General features: G+C 40.6%; 2 protein-coding genes across 4 annotated transcripts in view; both read left to right on the top strand.

Moving 5' to 3' along the window:
* The first annotated feature begins 3,421 nt into the window (after positions 1 to 3,421).
* Ripply2 (ripply transcriptional repressor 2) lies at positions 3,422 to 7,584 on the top strand. The gene is given in 5 exon segments (XM_051207664.1): positions 3,422 to 3,644; positions 3,647 to 3,726; positions 3,729 to 3,824; positions 4,134 to 4,198; positions 7,388 to 7,584. Coding segments are annotated over 5 exon segments (621 nt in total). The 3' UTR covers positions 7,545 to 7,584.
* Positions 7,585 to 9,584: 2,000 nt separating this feature from the next.
* The window catches only part of LOC127238872 (cytochrome b5 reductase 4), a 53,865-nt gene continuing 39,358 nt past the window's right edge, over positions 9,585 to 24,091 (top strand). For 2 of the 3 annotated variants that reach the window (XM_051207644.1, XM_051207638.1), the window contains exons 1-4: positions 9,587 to 9,804; positions 13,788 to 13,941; positions 18,766 to 18,866; positions 21,249 to 21,330. In XM_051207644.1, the coding sequence (XP_051063601.1) occupies positions 9,730 to 9,804; positions 13,788 to 13,941; positions 18,766 to 18,866; positions 21,249 to 21,330 (412 nt within the window). In that variant the 5' untranslated portion in view covers positions 9,587 to 9,729. Of the gene's footprint in view, positions 9,805 to 13,787; positions 13,942 to 18,765; positions 18,867 to 21,248; positions 21,331 to 24,091 lie in introns of all 3 variants that reach the window. The other variant, XM_051207653.1, reaches the window with a different exon arrangement.

Below are 24,091 nucleotides of genomic sequence, written 5' to 3'. Positions count from 1 at the left end.
GGTTTATGTATGCCATTGCCACACTCTCCCCGCTTCTCTATGCCAGATCTCGTCACCTTGAGTGTCAACTTTTCAGTTATTTGATCTCTATGAGCAGTAATTTCCAACCTCATGAGGATCTTGTTCCAGAGTTACTGACCCCACTTCTTCCTCTTTGGGAACCATAGCCATCACTCAGTCCCTCCTGTCTTGAGGTCCCTCCTCTCCTAATCACATTCTTTTTTTTTTTTTTTTTTTTTTTTTTTTTTTTTGGCCTGAATCTACAAACCAACTTGCAGGAAAAAGCTTCTGTCCATGCATTCAAACAATGTTTTCTAAAGTCATATAGAATCCTTTAGTGGCCAAATCTAATGAATACCCATCATTGTTTTGTTTGGCCCTCTTCTTCCTTGTTGGTCCTTTACGTCTTCTTCCAATGTCACCTGAACCTTAACTCATTTTTTATTGCCGCCACTCCTCTTCAGTGATTTTGTTGATTCTGGCTCATCTAAGGAGTGTCTTCTTCCAGAGCTCTGGCCTTGGTTTGCTCTCATAAGCTACATTTCCTTAGGAAACCAATCAATTCATATTGTTGACCACCTTTTGTTGATGCTCCCACATTTAATTAAGCCTCAAGTTCTCTGCTGCACCCTGGCACTCATGTTGCTCCCTGAGTATCTTCATCTATACTCATCAGGACTTTTCACGAGCCAGTCACCAGATCCATCTGCGTTCTTGTCCTTAGGGTGAAGGTCAGTGAATATCCATTCAGCAGCATCAGGGAAAGATGTCTCTTTATGCTGGGGTTTTGGTTTTTGTTGTTGTTTTGTTTTTCTGTTTCCCCTCTTTGGGGAAATGTATTTCCCTCTTCCTTTGAGATCAATGTGTCTTCTCACTAGTTTAGGAGAGTGAAGTGTTTTTGGTGGGGGGGGGATTGGAGGTGGGGGTGAGGGGGTGGGGTATCACTTTAGGCATGCAATTTTTCTTGCATCTTCCTGTAAAAATAACTGGCAACAGTTCAGAGATATCAAGCTTCATCAGCTTGCCTCCAAGAGCCAAGAAGCTTAAAAGCCAGTTTTCCATGAGATAAAACAGGATGTGTACAGGTTGACTGAGAAATTCTCCCCTACTACATTAGGCCTGTGAAATTTTGAAATTATTTCTTAACTACCACATGACCAGTCTATCCTGACTGAAGAACCAGTATCAAATTCGTGATTTTTCCCCTCTCTGGGCCATTTTAAACATGGAAACAGAAGTATCTCTTCTGCTGTGGGTCTGCAGTAATCTCTTCTTTGCCTGAGCCAGCATCACCACCATTCCACTCTCCTGCTTATAAGTTTCCACCAGAACTTTCAGAACACAGTCGTCGGGATGTCTGAGCACAGCCTGTTAGATTCTCAACAGCCCAAGACTGCCCTGCCTCTTTAGGCACATCTCCGTGTCAGCGATGCCTCGTCCCTTCTCCTCTTACCCAGTCACTCCCACACAGACAACAATATTCTTCAACTGTTCCTTTTAGAAATCCCCACTTAGGTTTTATTTGCTCTAAGCAGGCTTTCCTAACTCTACCTAAAAGACACACCAAGTCACCTCACCTTCATTTCTAAATGTAAAATATTCTTTAGCAATTAAATATGTTCTTTAAAAAAAAAATCATTGGTTTTGCAGCCACTGTAATGACCATAGATTACAATCTTCCTGAGTAAGGAAAGAACATGAACATTTAAGTCATCATATGTAAATAAAAAATAAAAATACCATATTTAACACATCTCAGATGCATCAAAGATATTTATTCAACTGGAATAGGTCCCTTCATCAAATAGATCACAGTTGTAAGGCCATTATATTTGTATTACATTTATTTATGTGGTATATGTGTCTATGTATTTCTGTGTGTGTGCGCACGCATGCGTGTACGTGTGTGTTGGCTGTGGAAGTAGTGGGTTCTCATGCCATTGCTGTGTGAGGTCAGAGGACAATTTGTGGGAATCAGTTTTTTCCTTCTGCCATGCAGGGTCTGGGGGTCAAACTCAGGTTATTAGGGCTGGCAGCAAGCATCTTAACCTGCTGAGCCATCTTGCCAGCAGGCCATAATATTTTTTAATAATTTTTATCATCTGTCAAGAGAGGGCTTACTGTGTGCCAGATGCACAAGCACTAATAAGCATTGTTTTTCCAAGTCATTGAGTCAAGTAGGAGGCATCCATCTTTGCTGATAGGTAGATCTCGTTACCTGAAGAAAACCGTATCTTATCCTCCTGGTAGTTACACCACTGCAAGCCTCCTTGGTAATAATTAAGCTGATTCTTTCCTTATGAAGTAACCAAGGGAATGGAAGTGGTACTACAGCTCACACGGAGTTTTTTAATCAGCAGTGCTTGAGGAAATTCAATTCCATTATTTAAAATGTTTGGGAAAGAAGTTGTAACATTTGCACATCATATTTACTTTGAAACAGAACATTTCTTTTTAAAGCCAGGATTAATGAACCTCTACAGGTAAAGGAGGGATAATTTCCAAGAAGTAGTACAGAAAGAATAATTTGTCTCATATCCTAACCTTCCACGATCCATTATCATCTACATCTTCCCCAATCTACAAAAGGATTGTCTGACAAAGTACCAAGTGATGGTGGAGGTGTAGAGATGATACCCTCAGGGCTTACTGGAGAAGGACAGATATGGCACGAATTTGGAAGAGTCATGAGGATATGGGAAGGCACTGAGACCACATGACAACTGGCTGCCCCTCTTGGCTGTAAGAATCAGATTTTCACAATTCATCTCTTGTTGCTGAAGAGTTTCTGTCCCCTTCAAATAACAGGCCGATTTTGGACAGAACTTATTAATACAGTTTTAAAAAAACCACTACATTTATTACTGATCTATATTTCCACATTGAGAGACACGTGTGTGTGTGTGTGTGTGTGTGTGTGTGTACGTGCGTGTGCGCGTGTGTCTTTGTTGTTCCAGAGGGGAAAAATGAGGGCTATTCTTTTTTTTCTTCTTACTCTACATCCAATTTTTAGAACACAGGCTGCTGAGAGCCAGCTGCATTTGCTGAAGGCCAAAGAGCCCAGCCAAGAGTCAAGCCCTGGGGTATTTTTGCAGAAATACACAAAACGTGTAGAATTGCTTAATTCTATCCCCTCCTAACCTCTTCACTTGGAAATTGGCTGCTTGGGCACATGCTGTTTTTCTCCCAGGCCGTGTGTCGGGGGGGGGGGGGGGGGGCTGGTAACACTGGCTCTTGCAGCAGGTTCCCGGGCCATTTGGGATGTGCACGCGTTCACACCAGCTCACGGCCCGCGGCGCCTTCACGCGCTGCCGTTTTGTTTATGTGGAGCGAGGGCAGCCGGGGTGCGAAGGTCTGGGAGCACAGCGGGCCGCGAGGACTAGATAAAACCTGGCTGCGACACTGAAGCGGTCGCGCTGCCATGGACCCAGCGGAGAGCGCCGAGCGCGCACACAACTCAGCGCGCCCACCCCTGCGCAGCCTCTGCCCGCAGCCGCCGCCTGAGCAGCCCGGGTACCTATCAGCCCGGATCCATCCCCGCACACTCTCCACCCTCGCTCCATGCCCGCCACTTTTGGAGCCGGAGGACCGCCTGGCCCCGGCTCATCCCCACGCACCCTCCACCTCAGCCCTCGCCCTGTCCCCGCTCCCCTGCCCATACCCAGTGTCCGAGCTGGGCCATAGTCGTGTGCCTTGGCCGGGCTCACATTCTTTATGCGCGGCTTGCGCGCTTGCCATCCTGCAGGTCCGAGGGCTTCTGGAGACCTTGGCTTCGAACCCCTAGTGAGAAAGAGGAGCGGGTGGAGCCCCATGCTGCAGAGGCGGTAAGTGACAGTGTGGTCCGCAGTGGGTCAGGCTGCAGAGCATCCCCACTCCCCACCCCCAACCCCAGGGTGACCTGAGCTCCCAATCTGTCCATTGCTTAACAGTGTGCCTGCCCAGGCAGGCCCTGCGGGTATGAATGCAGGCTGGGGAATTCTATCAGTGATGTAGCCACTTGCAGCTGAAAAGCTGGTCTGAGAAGAGGCCCAGGGTCACAGTCCCTACCTGAACTAGAGACACTGGGTGGCATACACCTTCCCAATCTCTTCAAAGAGATGCATGGTGACTATGATTTCTCCTTTCCTTCCTAGTTGCCCAGTGGCCCTGGAGTGACTGAAGTCTCAAGGAAGCTTTCTCAATACAGACACCCTGTCAGGTGAGTCACAGGCCTTACTGAAGGTCTTCAGCTCCAACCCTAGGGAGGACATAGGGACATCATCAAGCAGCCTAGTTTGGTAGCCGGCTCTGTGGTTTCTCTCTCTTGGAAAATTTGCCATCAGTTATTCTGTGTTCCCATTCTGAGGATTCTGTTGCTCATGGAATAGGAAAAGACAGGATTTATTCCCTAAAATGACTGTCAGTTGGTACATGGTGAGTGAACACTAAAAGAATTGGCTGCAGGAGAGAAAACAGACTGGGAAAGCGAGCCAGTAGGGCTGGGGGTGTAATTCAGTGACAGTGTGCATACCTGCCCTTCAGGAGGCTCTGGGTGATAAGATGGGAGATATCCTGTGCCAGAAAAGTTGTTTTGAATTTTTATTCTACTTTTATTGTTTTTAAAGGACAGTGTGAAACTGGTTTCATGGCATGCAGAGTGCATGTATTAGTTTCTTGCAAACTGAAAGGGTTCAAAATGACCCAAGGCTGGTCCAGCTGTTTACTGTTTTTGTTTTGCCACAGGAAGTCGGCCATTCTATAAGGCTCTTTGTTGCTTTTTGCCTTTTACTTGAGATGAAATGTTTACAGTTGTGTGGTGTTCACAGGACTGTTAAAAGAAGGCCTGTGTTAAAGAAACCCTGGCCTATGACTGTGTATTTATATGTGGTATATCGTAGTCGATATGTGTTGGTTACCTACATATGCTAAAAGTAATTGAAGGACAATAAATGACAAAAGTTGGAATATTTACTGCGGTCAGGTTTTTTTTTTTTTTAGTTTTTATTTTTATGTGTCTTATTATTTTGCCCGCATGTACATATGTGAACCATGTGTATGCCTGGCACCCACAGAGGTCAGAAGAGGGAGTAGGATCCCCGGGAACTGGATTTGCAGTTGGTTTTAAGTTGCCATGTGGGTACTGAGACCTGAACCCAGGTCCCCTGAAGGAATACTCAGTGTCTTAACCACTAAACCATCTCTCCAGCCTTCCTTTGGTCACTTTTGAAGCAAGTTCAGGGCACTAAATATGTAATTGTTGAGGGGTTGGGGAATGCTCACAAAGGTCAAATTATAAATTAGTTATGATTACCATGTTGAGTCTCCAAGAGTCAGATAAAGGGACATGTTGGTCAAAAGAAATGACGTTGAAAAAGAGAGACAGGATATTGAAACAGCGTCTCTCCTGCTGGAGCTCCAAAGACCAGGGATTTGGGTGTGTGTAGCTGCAATGGTGACAGCCAGGTAGGTAGTAAAAGACCAGAGTCTATAGACCAGTGCCCAGAGCCTATGGACTCTATTTACTCTGTAGGAGGTGTTGGTGGTTATCAATTTTAGCCCGAGAATGGTGTAACCAGATCGATGTTTCAGGAAAATCATCAAGGGTCTGGAATAAAGACTTAGAGCATTGGTAGTAGTTACAAGTAAGAAATGAAGCAGAGCCTTTCTAAGCCTTCAGAAACAGAAGAGGGACTTAGTGGAGATGTGGGAAGTACTTAGGTGACAAAGCTGGGCTTTATAATGCCCTGGGAAGGTAGGTGAAGAACAGCTACACAGCCAAAATATCGCTCACATTTGTAGCTGATGACCAGGTGAGTGCCGTTCTATGATGATGCAGATGTGGGGAATGAGGAAAGGAGTCTGAGTTTTTATGTTGTATTGCGTGAGTAATTAAAGAATCGTGTACATGTCGGGAGCCTGCCTGAAAAGCTGTGCAAGCACAGGCGAAAGGCTGGATGACGTTATGAAAGGGGGTGAGGTCATCCTAAAGAAGTGCAGAAGGGAGAGGTGATCATTCTCAAAGAAGGCGCTTGGGAAGGGCAGCCTCCACCTAGCACATGGAGTAAGGGAGGGCAAAGGAGGTGATAGAAAACTCAGAGCAGGGGAACACAAAAAAGGGTGGCATCCCCGGAAAAACTGTCCACAGGGAATTCTGACCATCTGACCATTTTTGGGGGATGGAGGCAGGGAGTTGGGGGCAGGCAATTCCAGTTACATATTAGAACATATATTGGTGTATTGTAAACAATTCTTTTTCTTTGCTGAAAAAAATCAGTGTAGCTTTCTTATTAATTTTTATTAATCTCTGTGTTGACTAATATTGTGTGTCTTATGTTTTTTATTCAGTGATCAATTCTTTGAGGATAGGGTTCTTAACTTATTCACTTTTGATTGGTGGGTTATGTTGGTACAAGAGTTCACCACCACATTTATTGGATGTGTAAATACTACTTGGTTAAGCATCTAGATTATAAGCTTTTAATGTGCCATGCTAGAAAATATATGTACAGTCTGTTGCCTTACTTCCCATTTTTTTAAAGACACAATGTAATCTTTCCTTGGTTAAACACACTCAATTATATATAGATGGAATTCTCTGTCCTACACTAAAGTGAATTCACAAGAATTGTCAGCTCAACACTGTCTATTTCTTTTCTTTGTTGAAAAATAGAAGTGGACCACCAGGCCAGATTAATAGTGGTCAAATTTTGAAAATTCTGAGGTAATTATGCTTTCCTGTAAATTAATATAAAAATTTCAATACGGTAATATAGTGTTCTCAGATTTGGTTGGATGGGAGAGAAGAGGGATTGGGAATAAAGACTGGTGTGGAGCATATTTTCCACCTAGCAAGTGTGGAGGTGTAGACAAGCTTTTGGAAGTACAGTTCTTGTGCATTTCTGATCAAGCGTATTGGCTGTATCTATAACAAAAAGCTATACCTAGAATTCTCTGCTGGAGAGATTGCTGCCAGTTTGGGGTCTAATGTTCTGTGCTCCCTGAGAAGTTGGCTATCACCCATACCCATGTGTTTGATGTAGTGGTGGGATATATTTGCCCTTTTAAAAAATTAGAAAATTATCCTTCTACCTTTTGTAAGAATAAACATACACATAACTCGAAAAGTAAAATAAGCACTGATCTTCATAGAGGTTGTAGCCAGTTTTCAAATCTAACCTATGCTTGGATAAATTTGTAAAAGAACCAACCACTTATTTTTACTTTGGCAAGCAGACTCTATGAAAGCTGTGACTGATGGTAGCTGTTTTCAACTCTCCATCTCAAGGCTGTCTCTAAAATGTGTAAACAAATGGTTAGGCATAGGGGCCTTGTGGAAATTGATCATTTTGTGTCTATTAGAATTCTGGATGTGAAAACATAAGGTTGGTATGTCCTCTGCTTCTTTCAGACTGTTCTGGCCCAAGTCCAAGTGTTATGATTACTTATATCAAGAAGCAGAAACTCTTCTGAAAAATTTCCCAATTCAAGCTACGATTTCATTTTATGAAGATTCTGATAGTGAAGATGAAATTGAGGGGTTGGCCTGTGAAAATCAATCTAATTAGTTACTCTTGGTGACAACTGAGCTGGGTAGGATTTGAATTTTGTGTATAAATGTATCATAAACTTTTAAAATTAATTTATTTGTACATAGATTGTTAATAAAATATTTTATAACCACTATAGTGTTTTGGCCTCCTCTTTGTCCATACATTAGAACTAAATGCTGGGATTTAAGATAGGCATCATGTACAAATGTTCTTCTTGTGCTGTAAATATCTGCAGTTAACAAAGGGTACTTTGGTCTCTTTATTAAAGTTTATCTTTAGTCATAATTTTTCAAAGAGCAATAATAGTATTTGTTCATTTGGATTTTGAAGACTGGCTGTTGTAATGTCTGCTGTTTGCTATTGACCTCAATTGGATGTTGTAGTTACAGATAATGCAATCTTGGTAGTTAGTGAAGAAAATTTCATCATGCCATGAGTCTCATACATATTAGTATATGCTAGATGATGGTGAAAATACTTCAAGTAATTATCTATAATTGAGAAAGGAAAGCAATCATATGTCTCTTAAGTTTTAAGGACTGCAGTTGAGCAGTGAATAGCATGACTCTAACTCTCTTACTCCCCTTTTGCCCTTGATCTGGTGTTCAATACTTACTGTACATATTGAGGGATTCCTACAGTTAAAATAAAATGTTTAAATTGGCATGATTTGTATGAAGTCTACAAACGTTCAGAACACGAAAGATTTTTTTTTTCCCTAGGTATAGCTAAGAGTTGGCTGACATGAACTTCAACATTATCAGTTTTCTTTTTGCTCTAATTTCCCTGGTCACAATATTCTCATGTAAATATTTTCTTATGGGAAGCAAAATAAATTCTCAGATTGGTTTTTCTTATATAGCCATCACTTTACTCTATCATTTAATGAGATAACACAAACAAACAAAACGGGCAATTTGCATGGTTAAGGTGACATACAATCTATAATCATGATGTCATATATAATCATCAGATTAACAGTTCAACTGCAAGTAGACATATTTTTATTAATTTATAATCTGTGAGGATAAGGCAGAAACACTCAAGCTTGGTTCTTGCCTGGTAACATCTCAAAAATATTTTCATGCAATACTCTAGAATAAAAATTGGTAAGGTGGAGATGAGATAGTCAGCTAAGAAATATCTCTTGCTTGAATAACTAAATATAGCCACAGACTTTCTCTTATAATATTAAAACATATTACCATAACTTTGCCAGGAACTCTGGATGCTCCATAATTCAAATAAATAATGTGTGAAGAATTTGGAAAAATAGTACCAGCAGAGAATGGATAGCATTATTCAGAATTGCTCTTTGGGAAAATATTCTCTTTCTATTGAATTCTACTCCATAGATCTGTGTATTTTCTCCCAGAACATGCAAAAGAAGGTCCAGGACATCACCCACCCAGATCCACACATTAGATGCTTCTCTTGTTAACACATTAGGTTAGTATAAGTTGCCCTGTTTTTGTTAGATACCTATTAGTAATCATATATGTGCTGTAGTTTAGATATGGCCACATATGGAGGAATGTGTGAGTGTGGATAGAGGCTGGAAGCGTTTTTTAGTTGCTTTTCAGACAGAGGATGTGGAAAGGTGATACTTCCTTCTTAATCCACAGAAGAGGCTGCTTGCATCTGGCTTCTTAGCTCACAACGTTGTGAGGTCCTCTTTCCTTGAGCTTAGTGTTTTACAGGAGAGAAATACTCAGCAATCTGAAAGTTTTGATAGTGCTGTTTTCTTCCATATCTCAAGCAGTCTGGTGTTGTTTATCAAGGGACAGGAGCTAGTGTTCTGGGTGAATAGGAGTCTACAAGAAATTACCCTCCGACTCGATCAGCACCAGGCCTAAGGAACAGCTTCACTCACTAATCTTTCAGCAGGAAGCTGTCATTTCCCGGTGGTGCTGAAGTTTCGGACCAGAGAATAACTGAGCATGCGCTTCTACCGCAAAACCCATCCCCTGCACCCCAGCTCCCAGCGCCGGCTCCTCCCTCTGACTCCGCCCACATCCCACCCCTCCCCGGGAGCGTGCTACGTCATGTCGCGCCTGACCCCTGGCGACCCCGGAAGTGGGTCGGGGGCTTGGCCTCTGCCCGGCCGCGGAGCCGGAGCAGGCGGTGGTGGCCGCTGGGGTCCCGCCAGGCGCGCCTGTCTGGTGGCGGAGCCCGGAGGCGGCCGGGTGGCGGGCCAAGGATGCTGAACGTCCCTTCCCAGGCTTTCCCGGCCCCCGGCTCCCAGCAGCGCGTCGCTTCCCAGGGGCGCAGCAAGGTAAGCGGGGACGCCGCTGTCTACTGACTCAAATCCCAGTCTGTTCTTGCTGCTGAAGCTGTAGGTCAACCCGGCACCCTGCTTCCGGCGTAGGTACTTCCCTCCCTCGGGCTGCCCTCTCCAGCCTTTTGTTCTTTACTGTCAGAAGGACAAGGCTGAGTGGCCAGTAGCGGCCTGAGAGTCTTCACTGCAAGGCTGGTGGCTAGGGAAGACTGGAGTCTGTAAACCTCTCCAAGTCACACTCTCTGTCTGTGATAGCCAGTTGCTCCAGCCCTGCCTCTTCTATGACCACTCCTGGCTGACTCTGAATTTGATACCGTGTTTTTGAATAGTTTTTGAATATGTTACTGTTAGCAGCAGGTGGAATACGGATATGTATCTACAAAATTCAGTAAAAATTGTGCCTTGTGTTCACTGCAAGGCAAATGCTAGCTGCTTACGTTATTTCGGTACTTCCTTTTTCAGTAACTACATCTCGGTGTTTTTCTTTTGGGTCACTTGATTTCTGTTTTGAGTTTTACTTTACATGACTTTGGTGAGACCTTCACTGAACGTTCCTGTTTTACTCCACTTAGACCCGGAGTTCTGACCTTAGATCAGAAAATGAGTTGAGATTTACATTTGCTTTTCCTAAGTCTGGGGACCCAGCTTTAATCATACATAGTATTGAGTTGTTTTATGTGCTCACTTATGGCCTTGTGCATCTCGAGTATTTTTCCTATGTCCATTGAATCTTCGTAGCTACTGTATGGAGTAGGGGCTTTTACATCCCTGGTAAAACGAAATAGGTTAGCAAAGGTCTGCCATTAGTCATGTAGGCTTGTGATGTGATTATGACATTTCCTTCATTGCTGTCTGTGCATCTGGTCATTATCTCATCCACCTGTTGCTCTCCCTAAGCTGAATGCTTGGCTTCCTAGTCAAAGGCTACCCTTTGCAGAATGAGGGAATGAGTTACTGCCTTTCTCCATAAAAACTGTTATGTTTTCAGCAGTCATTTAAAGAAGAAAAAGCTAAGCAAAGGCGAGAAGCTACGTAGATGTGGTAAGCAAACGTGTAATGATTTGACTGCGCAATATCCTCCATAGGCTAAGGCATTTGGACCTGCCGTCCCCTCTTGGAAATGCTGTTTGGGGATGTTAAGGGACCCTTAGGAGGTTTGGCTTTGTTGGAAACTGTGCACTTTGGGCAGGCTTTGGGGGTTTATAACCGCCATGGTTGTAGTTTGTTTTCTCTGACTCGTTTCTGCGTGCAGGTGACATATGATCGATCAGTCCGCTTCCTGCTCTGGCTTCCAGCTGCCATGCCTTCCTTGCTGCCGTTAAGAACAACCTTTCTTGAACCATAAGCCAAAACAAACTCCTTCCATAAATTGATTTTAGACACCGCAGCAGAAAGTAACTAATACAGTATGGTGTAGTGAAGATGTGGTCTCTGGTCTCACAGGAAGTACAGATAAGTAGACAGACAATTGTAATTGATACTTCAATAGGGTGTTATCACCAACAAAGGGTTGGCGTCAGATTGGAGAAGCACTGTGAGCCAGTACTTGACACCAGTGTGGTAACCTATTCCCATTTGGCCAAAGCATTTGATAGGAAGGAGCTGAGGCTAAAACGTAATGCAAACCACGACCAGGTTATAAAGGGTGTGACTAACAGTTGAGGGATTTGAAGACATTATTGTACGGAACCACTGTACCCATGCTTTGTTTTGCATTTCCAAAAGAATCCTGGGGATTACAGCCTGGAGAGAGCGTAGGGATTTTCTCTGGGATAGGCATTGTTTTTCTCACTCTTCATTTCTTTGGTTGGAATTGAAACACCAGAAGAGTTTCATGACTATCCAGAATGAGAGTGCAGAATGATATGATAGAATGTACCTCAGAGCTACTGACCTATTTATTTTGGAGGTAAATGAATGCTTAAGAGAGATAGGACTCCGGAAACTGAGTTATACCAGCTTCCTCGAGTGTGCATGATTCTGCAGTACCATTCTCCTGGTACTTTGTAATGAGGTAGTTGGACAGATGTAAAGAGTGGCCCTATTCAATACAGATTATTCCACTAGATTGTCTTAACCAATTAAAATACTGGTGCAGTTTCATGTCAGTACACTTTGTGTTATTGTAAGGAAATACCTGAGATTGGATAATGGATAAAGGACAGACTTGTTTATTATAAGGGAGGGGGTTTAAAAGATATCTGCTTTGTTGGAATGTGGTGAATTAAAATAAGCCCTCAGAACCTAAACGTCTCTCATTGGGCCCCACCTTGGAGAGTAGGTTTATTACTTTTTTTTTTTTTTTTTTTTAGGGAGCACATTTGGACTAATCCTTCATCTTAAAACCTTGAAAATTTATTTTGTAAAAGAAAACAGAACTCAGATTATCACTAAATCCTGTAGGCAGGGGTTGGTAGACATTTTTGCAAAGGGTGCCACTATAAACACAGTAGTTTCCCCCCAGTTCATGATTCAGTGCCCATGTTTTCTGTTACCCACAGTCAACAGCATGAGTCGTCTTGTCCTGTGTCTAAGGTGCATGTACTGCCCATCACTTAGTCACTCAGTAGCCATCTATTTTGTTACCAAATAGATAGTTGAAAATGAAAATTCTTGTCTTGAAGTTACCATCACTTAATAAAGGCCCAAGTTCTGGAATAGCAATACTGGAAAATCTCCTGTACCATGAAATGCTTCCTGTAAGTGGAAATGTGACAGTTCTTAGTCAGTAATACCCACAGTAAAATTACTTTCCATGAATTGTGAAGGAAAAAAGAAAATGTATGAATTAAAAAGAAAAGTATCCATAGGATGTTTGGTGCTGTCCTTGGTTTCAGGCGATCTTTTAGGAAGGGCTAGCTAATCTTGGTATGAGGTCTCAGCAGGGAGCTCACCCCAAAGGAGGAAGCTGTGGTTGGTAGTTTCTACATACACTATCAGCATTCACATTCAAGGCTAGAAGATGGCTTTGCCAGTTTCCCTGTGTCTGAGGTGCTGAGGTCCTTGACATTGCTGCACTTTGCTCTTATCAGAGACTTATTTACCGTATTCCTCCACTCCCCACTCCCTTCTGCACAGTGCTAGTATTTCCCAGAGCTTGATAAACTTTATCAGTGTGTTTGTACAGTAATTTCTGATGTTCTGTTTATATTGATAACTCAGAAAAGGTCCACTTTACTCAATCATTGGTGTGTCTTCTATCAGATCTCTTGATAGGTCACAAATTTTTAATTCAAATTGGCAACAATAACTTAACAGAGGTAGCACCCAGACATTCCAGTTCTCCACTTTAGAGTCAATACTGTGCCTGGTATACCATAATACCATTATGAGGAAAATTTGTGAGAGCATTTCTAAGTCCTATCTCATAGCTAGGTATCCTAAATAATATTTTGTTTAAAATTCTAGACATTTGAATTCCTTGGACATCTTGAATTAGACAGAAGGGCCCCCTCTCTCCTTTTAATAATAACAATGATAGAGCCATTTTAATTATCCAAAAGTTTGAAAAAGTAAAAGAAAATAAAAGGGAAGTTAAATTTAAAAATAAATAAATAAAAAAGAAAGAGAGAGCCAGATGTGGCATCTTACCTTTGTAATTCCAGTACTTGGGACGGTTGGTGGCTAATAGTTTTATGAACAGCCTGAGCAGCTACGTGGCAGGAACTCCTCTGTTGATAACAAAGTAAACTTCTAATATAGTAGAACAAATTTTACACCCCCAAACATAACAGATGAGAGGATTTGTAGGTAGGATTGATGGGCTCTAGTTTTGTCTTTTCTTCCTTTTTTGGTGATGGAATCTTGCAGTGTGGTCCAGGATGCCTTTCTTCAGCCTTGCCATGTTTCCACCTCAGCTTCCCAGGGTTTCTTTTTAAAGGAGAATAAAAGAACTGACATAACCCAAAAGCAAGTCAAAAGAGGAAGAAAGGGAAATGGCCAACTTAAAACCAGATGTAATTTCTGTTTTCTACTCTTAGGTACCTTTAAAACAAGGCAGAAGTCTTATGGACTGGATTCGATTGACCAGAAGTGGAAAGGACTTAACTGGACAGAAAGGCAGGTTAATTGATGTAACTGAAGATGAGCTCAAGACACACAACAAGAAAGATGACTGTTGGATATGCATAAGAGGTAGGTAGAAACTTGCTGGCTTTCCATTGGTAATGTACAGAGCCCAAGTCAGGATGTGTTTCAGACTTTGGTAACAAAATTACCTCACTGGAACAGATAATGTCATTCTCACTTTGGACTGAATTCTTCCTTATAACCTTTCCCATTTTGATGCAGAACCAGGATACTTCTGGTATGGAAATCTTTCTGTAGCATCCCCATGTTGCATTCCATTTGAAAGGAAGCATGTGTTTACCAAGTAATTTACCACCAAGGCGATAGAGTTAAACGTTCAGTGGCACCATCAGAGCCTTGAATACTGTTAGAAAAAAGGTCTCTGAGAATCTAAAGGAAACTGTGTGTGTGTGTGTGTGTTGTATGCATGTGTGTGCATATTTATATGTGTATATGTGCTTGCTTATGCACCTGCATGCTTGTGAGAACACTGTTCCATGTGTGTCTGTGGAGACCAGAGGTTGATGAGCTTTAGGTTCAGTGAGAACATTGTCTAAAAGCATAAGGAAGAGACAGCTGAAGTCGGCCTCTGGCTTCCACACACATGTGCACACACCTACACTAACAACTACATACACCACACACATACACACACAAAAAAAAAAATCAGTTCATTAGGAAACCCTGTTAATGTGTGGTTACAAAGCTTTAAAGTACATGACATTAGTAGGATTGAGGGATGGAATTAAAATTTTCATTGAGAGTTGTAAATTTTAATCCCGTTCAGCAGTTGTTAAAACTACACAGTAATGAAAGTGTAATGCAGTTTCTTTATTGAACACAAGATGGCGAAATCGTCACAGTCCTTAGACTTTAAGACTTAGAGAAACTCCCATCTTTTAGTTGAAAAATAGTGAGTTACACCATGTTTTTACGTTATGAACATATATCTGTTCCCATCATGTCTTAGGGCCAATATAATTAACAATGGTAAAAATTTTAAGTAAGTGAAGATGCTGTTCTATAATGGCATATACTTTCTGTATACATGATCAACGTTAACATTTATTGAACGAATATAATCTAGAACTTCAATATTTGTTTGAATGTTAAAACCAAAAATTAGTTTTGAATGTTTACCTTTACTTAGCTGAGTGAGTCAGACTTTTTTTGGTCTTGGAATTTCCCTAATATTTTAACAATTTATGAGAGTATTAAAGAGCTTTTGGCCAGGCATTGGTGGTGCATACATTAGTCCCAGCACTTAGGAATCAGAGGCAGACAGATCTCTGTGAGTTCTAGACCAGCCTGATCTACAAGAGCTAGTTCCAGGCCAGCCTCCAAAGCCACAGAGAAACCCTGTCTCAAAAGAACAAAACAAAAAACAAACAAGCAAAAAACAATAAAGGGCTTTTGTTTGCATGATGTCTCTAACATTACCAGTAATTAAGAAAAAGTAAGGAATATTTAAAATTAATTTAATAAAGTAATAAGCCTACTATGTTTTGTAAATAGTACCTATGTTTATGAAAATAACTTTTCTAAAAGAAAAATACAGAAGTGCATCATTTTCTATTTTGGTAAATATCTCTAATCTATAGTTTCATAGATGACAGCTCATATATATATTATTGTGTTACTGTCTCCAGTCTCATATTACATGACCATGTAGTTTCTAGAAAACCCCACATTTATGAAAGATAAAGAATTTTAAACAAACATAATATTTTAGTTTTATTGGAAAAATTTTCCACCCTGGATCACCAGAAGTGTCTTTCATGAGCTTCTTCTGGAGTCCCTGGGCTGTACTATGAGACTTACTTATGGAAGAGAAGAAAGAAGAAATGAAAAATTGCAGTTAGTAACATGTGGTCCAAAGTATGGTGATAGCACTAATTCTATGTTCTGAGCCATTGTGGCATCTTTTTGTGGGAGATAGATGAGTAGACACAGGTGTCACTTGGGTCTAACATGGTGTTGTCTGTAGGCACGGTCACATAGATCTGGGTGAGATTACAGTGGAGTTTGTTGCAGTTCCGAACCTAGCCATCTGAGGTCGTGTGGCTTGATGCAGGTTCTGAAGGTTGATAAAGGCTTTCCCTGTCTCTGGAGAGTTAGAGATAGGATTAAAAACCAAGCTCTCCAAAAAACTGAGACATTCAGAATTGCCATGTGGGGGGATGACATAATACTTGGTATATACATGACAGACAGTGATGAGTAGATAAAAAGTGGCATATTACCTAGCCAACAAACAAGAAATACTTAGGCTTGTAACAACATGGATGAACCTTGCAGATATGGTAAGTGGAAGAAGGAAGTCATAAAAAACATAGTTTTTTGTGAAATGCCCAGAATAATGAAGCCTAGCCAAACAGAATGTTTTGGTGTGTGTGTGTGTGTGTCTGCCTGTGTGTGTCTGCGTGTCTGTGTGTGTGTGTCTGTGTGTGTGTCTGCCTGTGTGTGTCTGCGTGTCTGTGTGTGTGTGTCTGCCTGTGTGTGTCTGCCTGTGTGTGTCTGTGTGTGTGTGTCCACATGGCTGTTACCTGTATCCCATTTTGTGTGTCTGACTTGTTCTGCATCTGTCTGGCTCCTTCACCCTTCTTCCCAGCATTCTCTCTGTTCCCGAAGTTCTGCCTAGCTATTGGCCATTTAGCTGTTTATTAAACCCATCACAGTGACATATCTTCATACAGTGTAGAAGAATATACCACAATTGGACTGGAGAGAAGGCTCAGTCATTAAAGGCTAGGCTCACAACCAAAAATGTAAGAATATACCACAATATTTTTCCCTTTTTGTCTAAATAAAATGGAAAAGGTTTTAACTCTAACAATGCAAAGCTGTATATGTGGCTTGGTTACTTCTACTTGTAATGCCATTGGTTTGCTCTGCATCCCTGGTGTCTTTCTGTGTCTCTGCCTTTCTTCTTCCCAGTGTTGTCTCTCCCCTGAAAATCCTGCCTAGCTGTTGGCCATTTAGCTTTTTATTAAACCAATCACAGTGACATACATCACGCAGTGTAAAGGAATATTCTACAACACTCAGGTTCCTGCCACCTTGACTTCCCTGCAGTGATGGTGTCACCTGGATTTGTGAACCACTTTGCTCAAGTTGCTTTTGTCAGGGTATCTTTTCACAGTAACAGGGAGACTAAGCTGTCACAAATAGTATTTATTTCTCTTGTGGTCAGATCTTCTGTTTTCTTATATCATAGTCCATATTCAAGGTCCTTATTTTTGTCCCTCTGAAAAGAATATGATGTTCTCAGATCCACAGAGTGGTCCTGGTCTGTCAGAAAGAAGGTAAGAGTACAAGAAGGTTGTTAACATAAAGGTCTGCAAGGCTGTGGAGAACATGTCTGGTATGCCAGATGTACTGACAAAGCTATTAAAGCTGCTTGAAATGCTGGCTGCTGAAACATGTGACACTCATGCAGGGAGGACATCTTGTTCTTGAGTACTCCGATCAAGACTCAGTTGCCCAGAAAGTTGGAAATTTGTCTAAGAAGTATTCTGTGTCTTAAAAACCCTATTGGGGTGATTTTGATCCTATTACAACTCACATTTCTGAACTATGGATTTTTGAAGCAGTAAGAAACAGGAAAATATCCTCCTAAATATGAAGGAAGGACTGCTGTATTGTCTGTGAATTCACCACCTTTTGTGTTTGCTTCTGTAATTTTATACTGAATTGTAAATTATTTCCTAAAATAAAAAAAAATCACAGTAGCTTTTTTGGATTTACAAAAAATCCTCTTCCCTCTAAGATGAGTATATCAAATGAACGTTTTAGTTGTTTGGGGTTGTTTAAATGTATGGAAGTCTTCCTGAATGAGGAATCAGTTTTGGATATTCAAACAAAAACAGTTCTCATTGCACCTGTGAATTGTTTTTACAGCTGGATTTGTCTGCTATTAGCTTTCTAGTACAGATATAGAATGCTTGCTTCCTTGATGAGGTCTCCAAAACATTTCCTGCTTTGTTCCCTGTTCATCTGTTTTCAAAGATAAAAGTGTACTTGAATACATGCATAGATTAAATATTTGGGAAAGGTCAAAAGATGAAGGTCAGATAACCTTTGTTCTTTGGGAAACAGACCAAATGCTCATCATGAAGATTGACTCATGAAGAAGAGATCCAACTTTCTCATCAGACTTTCACCAGGGCAGTAGACAGCAATGGGATGAAATTTTATTTCTGTGGTGTGTGTGTGTGTGTGTGTGTGTGTGTGTGTGTGTGTGTACAAATATTAATAATATGTAGTTTCTTTGTGCTGGAAGGCAATTCCATGTGGTCTTTTGTATTTCTTTATGTTTTATGAGCAGAGACAGTGTTCTGGACAATATTTTCATAGATGTTTGAATTCTGGAAAAAAAAAACTGGTTAGTATAATATCTTCTCCTAGAACAAAAACAGGTTGCTCATGGGTCATTTTGATAATGATCATGTCTCTTGTCTCTCTCTGGAGTAGAGAGCACTCTGTCACTGGCAGTTAGAAAAGACCTGAGTTTCCTAAGGCCCAATTTCCTCTCCCCCAGGAATAGGAGTGTGCAGGTTACTGGCCCCTCTTCACATAACTCTGTAGGAATTGGGGCTCAAGGAGCTGGTACAAATGTTACTTTTCTAGTGCAGGTATTGATTATTAAACTTTCCTGTCTTAACCAACAAGTCCTCTATTGTTTATAAGAGACTAGGAAACTGGCGGATTAATTAGCTAGCTTTCAAGAGCAGTGAAATTTCAAATTTTACAGCTTTTACAGCTCATAGTACTTTGAAAAAATAAACTCCTAAGTGGAATGTTGGGAAACATTTATTGGACCTTGTATCTATAGGTTTTGTAATTTGTAGGAAGTTCACTTGGATCTTATTTCTCTTTGCTTTGATGCAGGACTTGTTTACAATGTCAGCCCATATATGGAGTACCATCCTGGTGGGGAGGACGAACTGATGAGGGCAGCAGGAGCAGATGGAACGGATCTCTTCAATGAGGTAAGTTTCTACAGGTAGTCAGAGCGTGGGACACATGGATTTAGCAGTGAGACATTTGCAGGTAGAAACCACTTGTATTCATTTGAGATGGGTGGGCTTGAATTTTGAAATGCAGGCAGATGTTCACAGGTAGCAACTGTTCATGTGATTTTTCAAATCACTGTATTAAAATTCTAGAGATGGTTTCAAGTATGTGGCATGAACTTTGACTTCTCTGCCAGCAAAGTTTGTGTTCATTTTGATTTAATTTGGTAGTGATGGTAATTGACCTACAGAAAACACCCATCCATGGGAAAAGGGGAGAGCTGTTACCAATCACTTTAATTTTTGTTGTTGTTTTTTAATTTTAGTTTTTAGTTAGCATGCAGCATTCTTGCTCTTTCCTTGTGGGGATGTTGTTGTACATCGGTCCACGTTACTATGTGGGACTCATACATCTTGGAGGAAGTTAAATAAAGTTGATTAGTGAATAGGAAACTTTCTTTTTCTAAATTAATAGCAGTAGTTTGACATGTATCTCAAAAGATGTTTACATCAGTATCCTTTTCTCCAAATTTACAAAAGAACATTAGTTTCCCCATTATTTAAAAGTTATATAGAATATGTTAATTGCCATCAATTTTGTTAATGGTTATTCTAATAATAGTCATTAGAAGTTTAGTAATTTGCCTTTGTTTCATATTTTGTATTAATATAACTGTGTTATATAATGCTAGGTTTTAACTATTTAAGATACCTGAATCAGATTGGGGATTTTATGGTTGTTTTGATCAAATATAATTTGATTTATGTTATTTTTTTAATACTTTTTCTTTATCTCTGAGGTTATAGGTAGGTATTTTTTATGAGGTTGTCAGAACTATAATTTTTTTTTACGTTTAAAAACACTGAGGTGCATCTGCTTTAGTGATGGGACTTATTTGCTCTGGTGCTGGTCCTCGGGATACAAAGTCCTCTTTGCTCATTGGTTGTGTTAGCATTCCCTTGGGAGAGTCTTCTTGCTCCTTTAAAAGATAGTCCCTTTGTTGTTTGCTGTTTGTTTCTTTCTAACAGTGCAAACCAAATCAGTTTAGGAACATTTGCCTAACTTGTTTGCTGTAGCTGTCTCCTTCCCTGCTCTCCCTGTGCTCTCTGGTGGAATGTACCTCTTCTGAGGAAGATTCTCAATAAAACCTTGTGTTCCCCAGCACCAAGTTTATGTGGGACACATGAGAACTGCAATGCTTTACTTAATACATTGCTGCATCCCCCTGGCTTTAATGAACCAATAAAATTTATTATTTATGATTGTAACTCACTGTGGAAATAAAGTTTTGTATTTTAGAAGCTTCTAGTGTATTCTATAAACTTCTGGTATCTTTCACTATATAAATTTCCATACACATCATGTTAGAGATGTACAAGAATATATTGATTCATATTTTAATTGGCTTTATCTGGTTCCAGTTTTGAATCTAGTCATCTGACTGGTCTTTGAGACTCTAAATGGAATAGTATGTCAGAGTGAATATTCTACTTTGAACATACTTAAGTGCCTGCTGTTTTAGAGTCCTGTGATTGACAAACCCTGCACCCTTTCCTCCTGGAATCTCTGTCTCCTATATCTGTTTGCTGAAATTACCCCCATTCTTACACTCCCAAAGGTAGGAATTTACACAATAGTGGATGTACTGTAAGTAATTGCAAATAAAATTTAGTTTCTAACAACAATAAGTTCATGTTTATTATGTAATGTGTTTGCTATTTAGTGTTTTTTCCCTCCGGATTCTTAAGACCCTGTTAACAATATTATTTGACCTAATTATTTTACCATTTGAACAATACATTATGACTATTGATGATTGTATTGAATAAACTGATAATTGAATAAATGGTTTTCCTTTACTGAAGTTTTTGAATGTTGTGTTTTTCTTTACTGATCTTTTTACAATTGAACTAATTTAAACAGTGTTATGCTGCTGGAATAGTAATGTACTCCTGTAACCCTAACACTCAGGAGCTTGAGGCAAGAGGATGACTGTGAGTTAGATGGCAGCTTGGCTTACATAGTGAGTTCCAGACCAGTCTAAATTAGAATTTTCTGTTTCATCATACAGGAAGATATGACAACAATTTTCATATATTGTGTAGGGTATTTTTTTTAACGCAAGTTAAAGGACAACTTACATCTGTCTGTGTGTTCTTTTGAAATTGTTGGAACCTTGTGGACAGGCGTGAGAAACACCCAGAGGTCTGTAGAGAATACATTGAGAATACCATTCTAAACAGTCTCTATCTGTTGCTGGCTCAGAGCAGTGTATGAAATTTTAGTGTGGTTCATGCTAAAACGAGAGCATCCTCTGGAGGTAGAGTCATGTTGCTTGTCGGCCATTTGTCTCTCAGGTTCATCGTTGGGTCAATTATGAATCTATGCTGAAAGAATGCCTGGTTGGCAGGATGGCTACGAAACCTGCTGCTCCAAAAGGTGAGTAAAAGAGCGAGGGCTTTAAAAAATAAAACTGGATCTCAGTGAATAGGAGTAAATAAATGTGGTATTTCCCCCAATTTCACTGGCCTTCTGATGTTCTAAAGATTTTATTCAACCTTGGGCCTCCACATGCATGCACACACACACATATGTGCATTCGTACCCAATCCACATGTGCTCCCCCATGCCCACACATGTGAGACACAAACACACACCTTACATGAAATGGAGAAAAGAAAAATAAGGAGTTCTATAGTGGCGTTACCTTAAAAATAGGATGTGTTTTGTAGAAAGCTGTAAAGAATAAATATAGGAGGAAAAACTGTAGTTGCTTCCTTGTTTTCAGTAATCTCACATTTTGTCATTAACCAGTTTAGTGACAGTCCTGGTTAGGAATGTTGGCTGAGTTGTTTTTTTTTTTTTTTTTTAATGTAGTTGTTTTGCATTTAATTTTTTAAAAATTATTTTTAGAGTTGGTATCTCACTGTGCTATTTCAGGCTAGACTCAAACTCACAATCCTTTTTCTTAACTTCTGAAAGGTTGGGATTACAGATATGGCAAGTGTGTGACCCCATGCTCAGCTTACAATTTATCTGTTCTGATTGCTCTCACATGACTCAAAAAATCAAAGACTATAAGAAGTTATACAGTACAGTGTCACCTCCTATTTCATCCCCTGCTTACCTTGAATCTTCCTTGTCTCTTCATCTGTGTAGTCCCATCCTTGGCTAAGCTTCTTTTAAAGCATAATTACCTCTGAGTTAGAGCTGTTCAAGGTCAGGTCTCCCGGGACCTCTTTTGGAAGAGCACTCTCTGAGACTCTGAATGGAATTGCAGTAGCACAGATACTTCATATAAGCCTCTGTGAAGGGGATAGCCATTTCTTTTTAGTCACTCATGACTTTGACTCTCAAGTTTAGAATGAATTGGTCTGCTGAAGCAGAGTCTTCACTACATAGTTCAGTGATTTTTGTAATTTGACACCTCATTGCTGGGAGTTTCTCTTGATGAGCTCTTGTGTAGGTCCTGGAGTTTTAGATCTGCACAGGAATATCCATTGTCACATAGGGATAAGAGACAGGGACTTAGATCTGTAAGAGGCAGGAAGTTGGAACTTAGCCCCTGTTTATGGTCTGTGCTTGGTAGACCTACAAATTTAATGGAAGATATATTTAACAGCAAGGGGAGTGGCTGGAGTGTCTTGTCTGTCTTGGCCTTTTCTGTAAGGTGATGAGGGAGAAGAAAGAATTTTCCTCTGGGAATCTGGCCACAGTTCTCATAGCCGCGAGGGTGCGCTTCTGGTGTGCACTGAAGCCAATATTGTGGAAGTTGGTTTTTAGTAAAAGAAAATTTCTACTGTACTTCCAGCCCAGCAAGGAGGCCGGGGGCTCTTCAACTTGGATTGTCTTCCACTTAGATGGTAGCATGGATTTGTATGAAGACAAGAGAAGCAAGTTATTGATTAGATGGCAAGAAAGAATTTTAGTTTCTAACTGCAAACATAGGAGAGCAGTGCTCCTATTCACAGATTGCATGTGTCTTTTTTCTTGTTTGCTGTGTAGAGCAGGTGCACCTCAAATGTGCAGCTGTCCTATAGGCTTTGCCTCCTGAGTGCTGGGATCACAAGTATATACCGCCATTCCTGACTATGCAAGCAAGCTACCTTTATTTTATTTTATTATAGTACTGGCAATTGAACCTAGGGCCTCATGTTTGCTAAACAAGCATTTTACTACCAATCTACAATACTTGCACATTTAATTTTGAGGAGAGTTAGTGTGTTTTCCATTGGGGATGTTGAGCTCATATTAGAAGAGCATTGACTGTTAGAGCTTGCTGCTTCTATTCGTGTTCACTCTTGAAAGCCAGCCTCAGACCATGCTTGGGAGGATGTTGGGGTTGTTTCCTGAAACAACGTGGGTTCTTCTCTGTTACTAGCTTTGAACCAGTGTTGCCAGGCCTTTCCTAACCAACCAATTTCTACCTGGGGACTCAGGCTACCTATTAGTGTGAAGCAAGTTTGGAATTTAAGCACATTATTTGTGTGCTCCCAGAAACCTAAGACCAAGAACTGCTTCTCACTGCTGATTCCCCAGTGTACCTAGCAAATGCCTCAATGGGTCTGTAGAAGAATATGAGCTCAGTTCTGAACACTCTTCCCTCAAACGTGGGTCATTTTTTAGGACACCCAAGGAAATGAGTCAGAAATAAATGGCAGTTGTTTTGTTATTACTGTCCAGAGCCAGAATAATTGTGCTTTAAATATTTAGGGAAAGGGGAATGAATTGATAAATTTTAAAATGGGTTATCAAAAGCAACCCTGCAGAACTGAAAAAGAACTAGGTAGAACTGATTTATAGGAATGAAATAAGAAACAAAGCAGGTGAAGTTAAAGGCTTGTCACATAACTAGTTCAGTAGGTTAGGCACAATGGAAAACTTCTGTGAACACAAGATTGAAGAGCAGAACTTAGGCAGTACATGGTACATGGAGATGAGAAGATGGAAAATCATGCAGGAGACATGAAGTCTCCTAAGCCTAAGGCTTGCAGCCAGATTTCTAGAAGAAGCCGTTGTGAGAATGAGGAAGAGGCAGTGCATGAAGGGGAAAAGGCCTAGAATGTCTCAGAATTAAATAAAGTCAGATATCTAAAGTTCAGCAAACCCCAAACAAGGAAAATAACAATAGCATACATGGGGACTCCCTGTGTTGAAAGTGTATAGACCACAGATGGTAAGATATGAAGTGTAACCAGAA

Source organism: Phodopus roborovskii, unplaced genomic scaffold (genome assembly GCF_943737965.1).
Source record: "Phodopus roborovskii unplaced genomic scaffold, PHOROB, whole genome shotgun sequence".
Taxonomy (NCBI): domain Eukaryota; kingdom Metazoa; phylum Chordata; class Mammalia; order Rodentia; family Cricetidae; genus Phodopus; species Phodopus roborovskii.
This window is presented reverse-complemented; position numbering and strand designations above follow the sequence as displayed.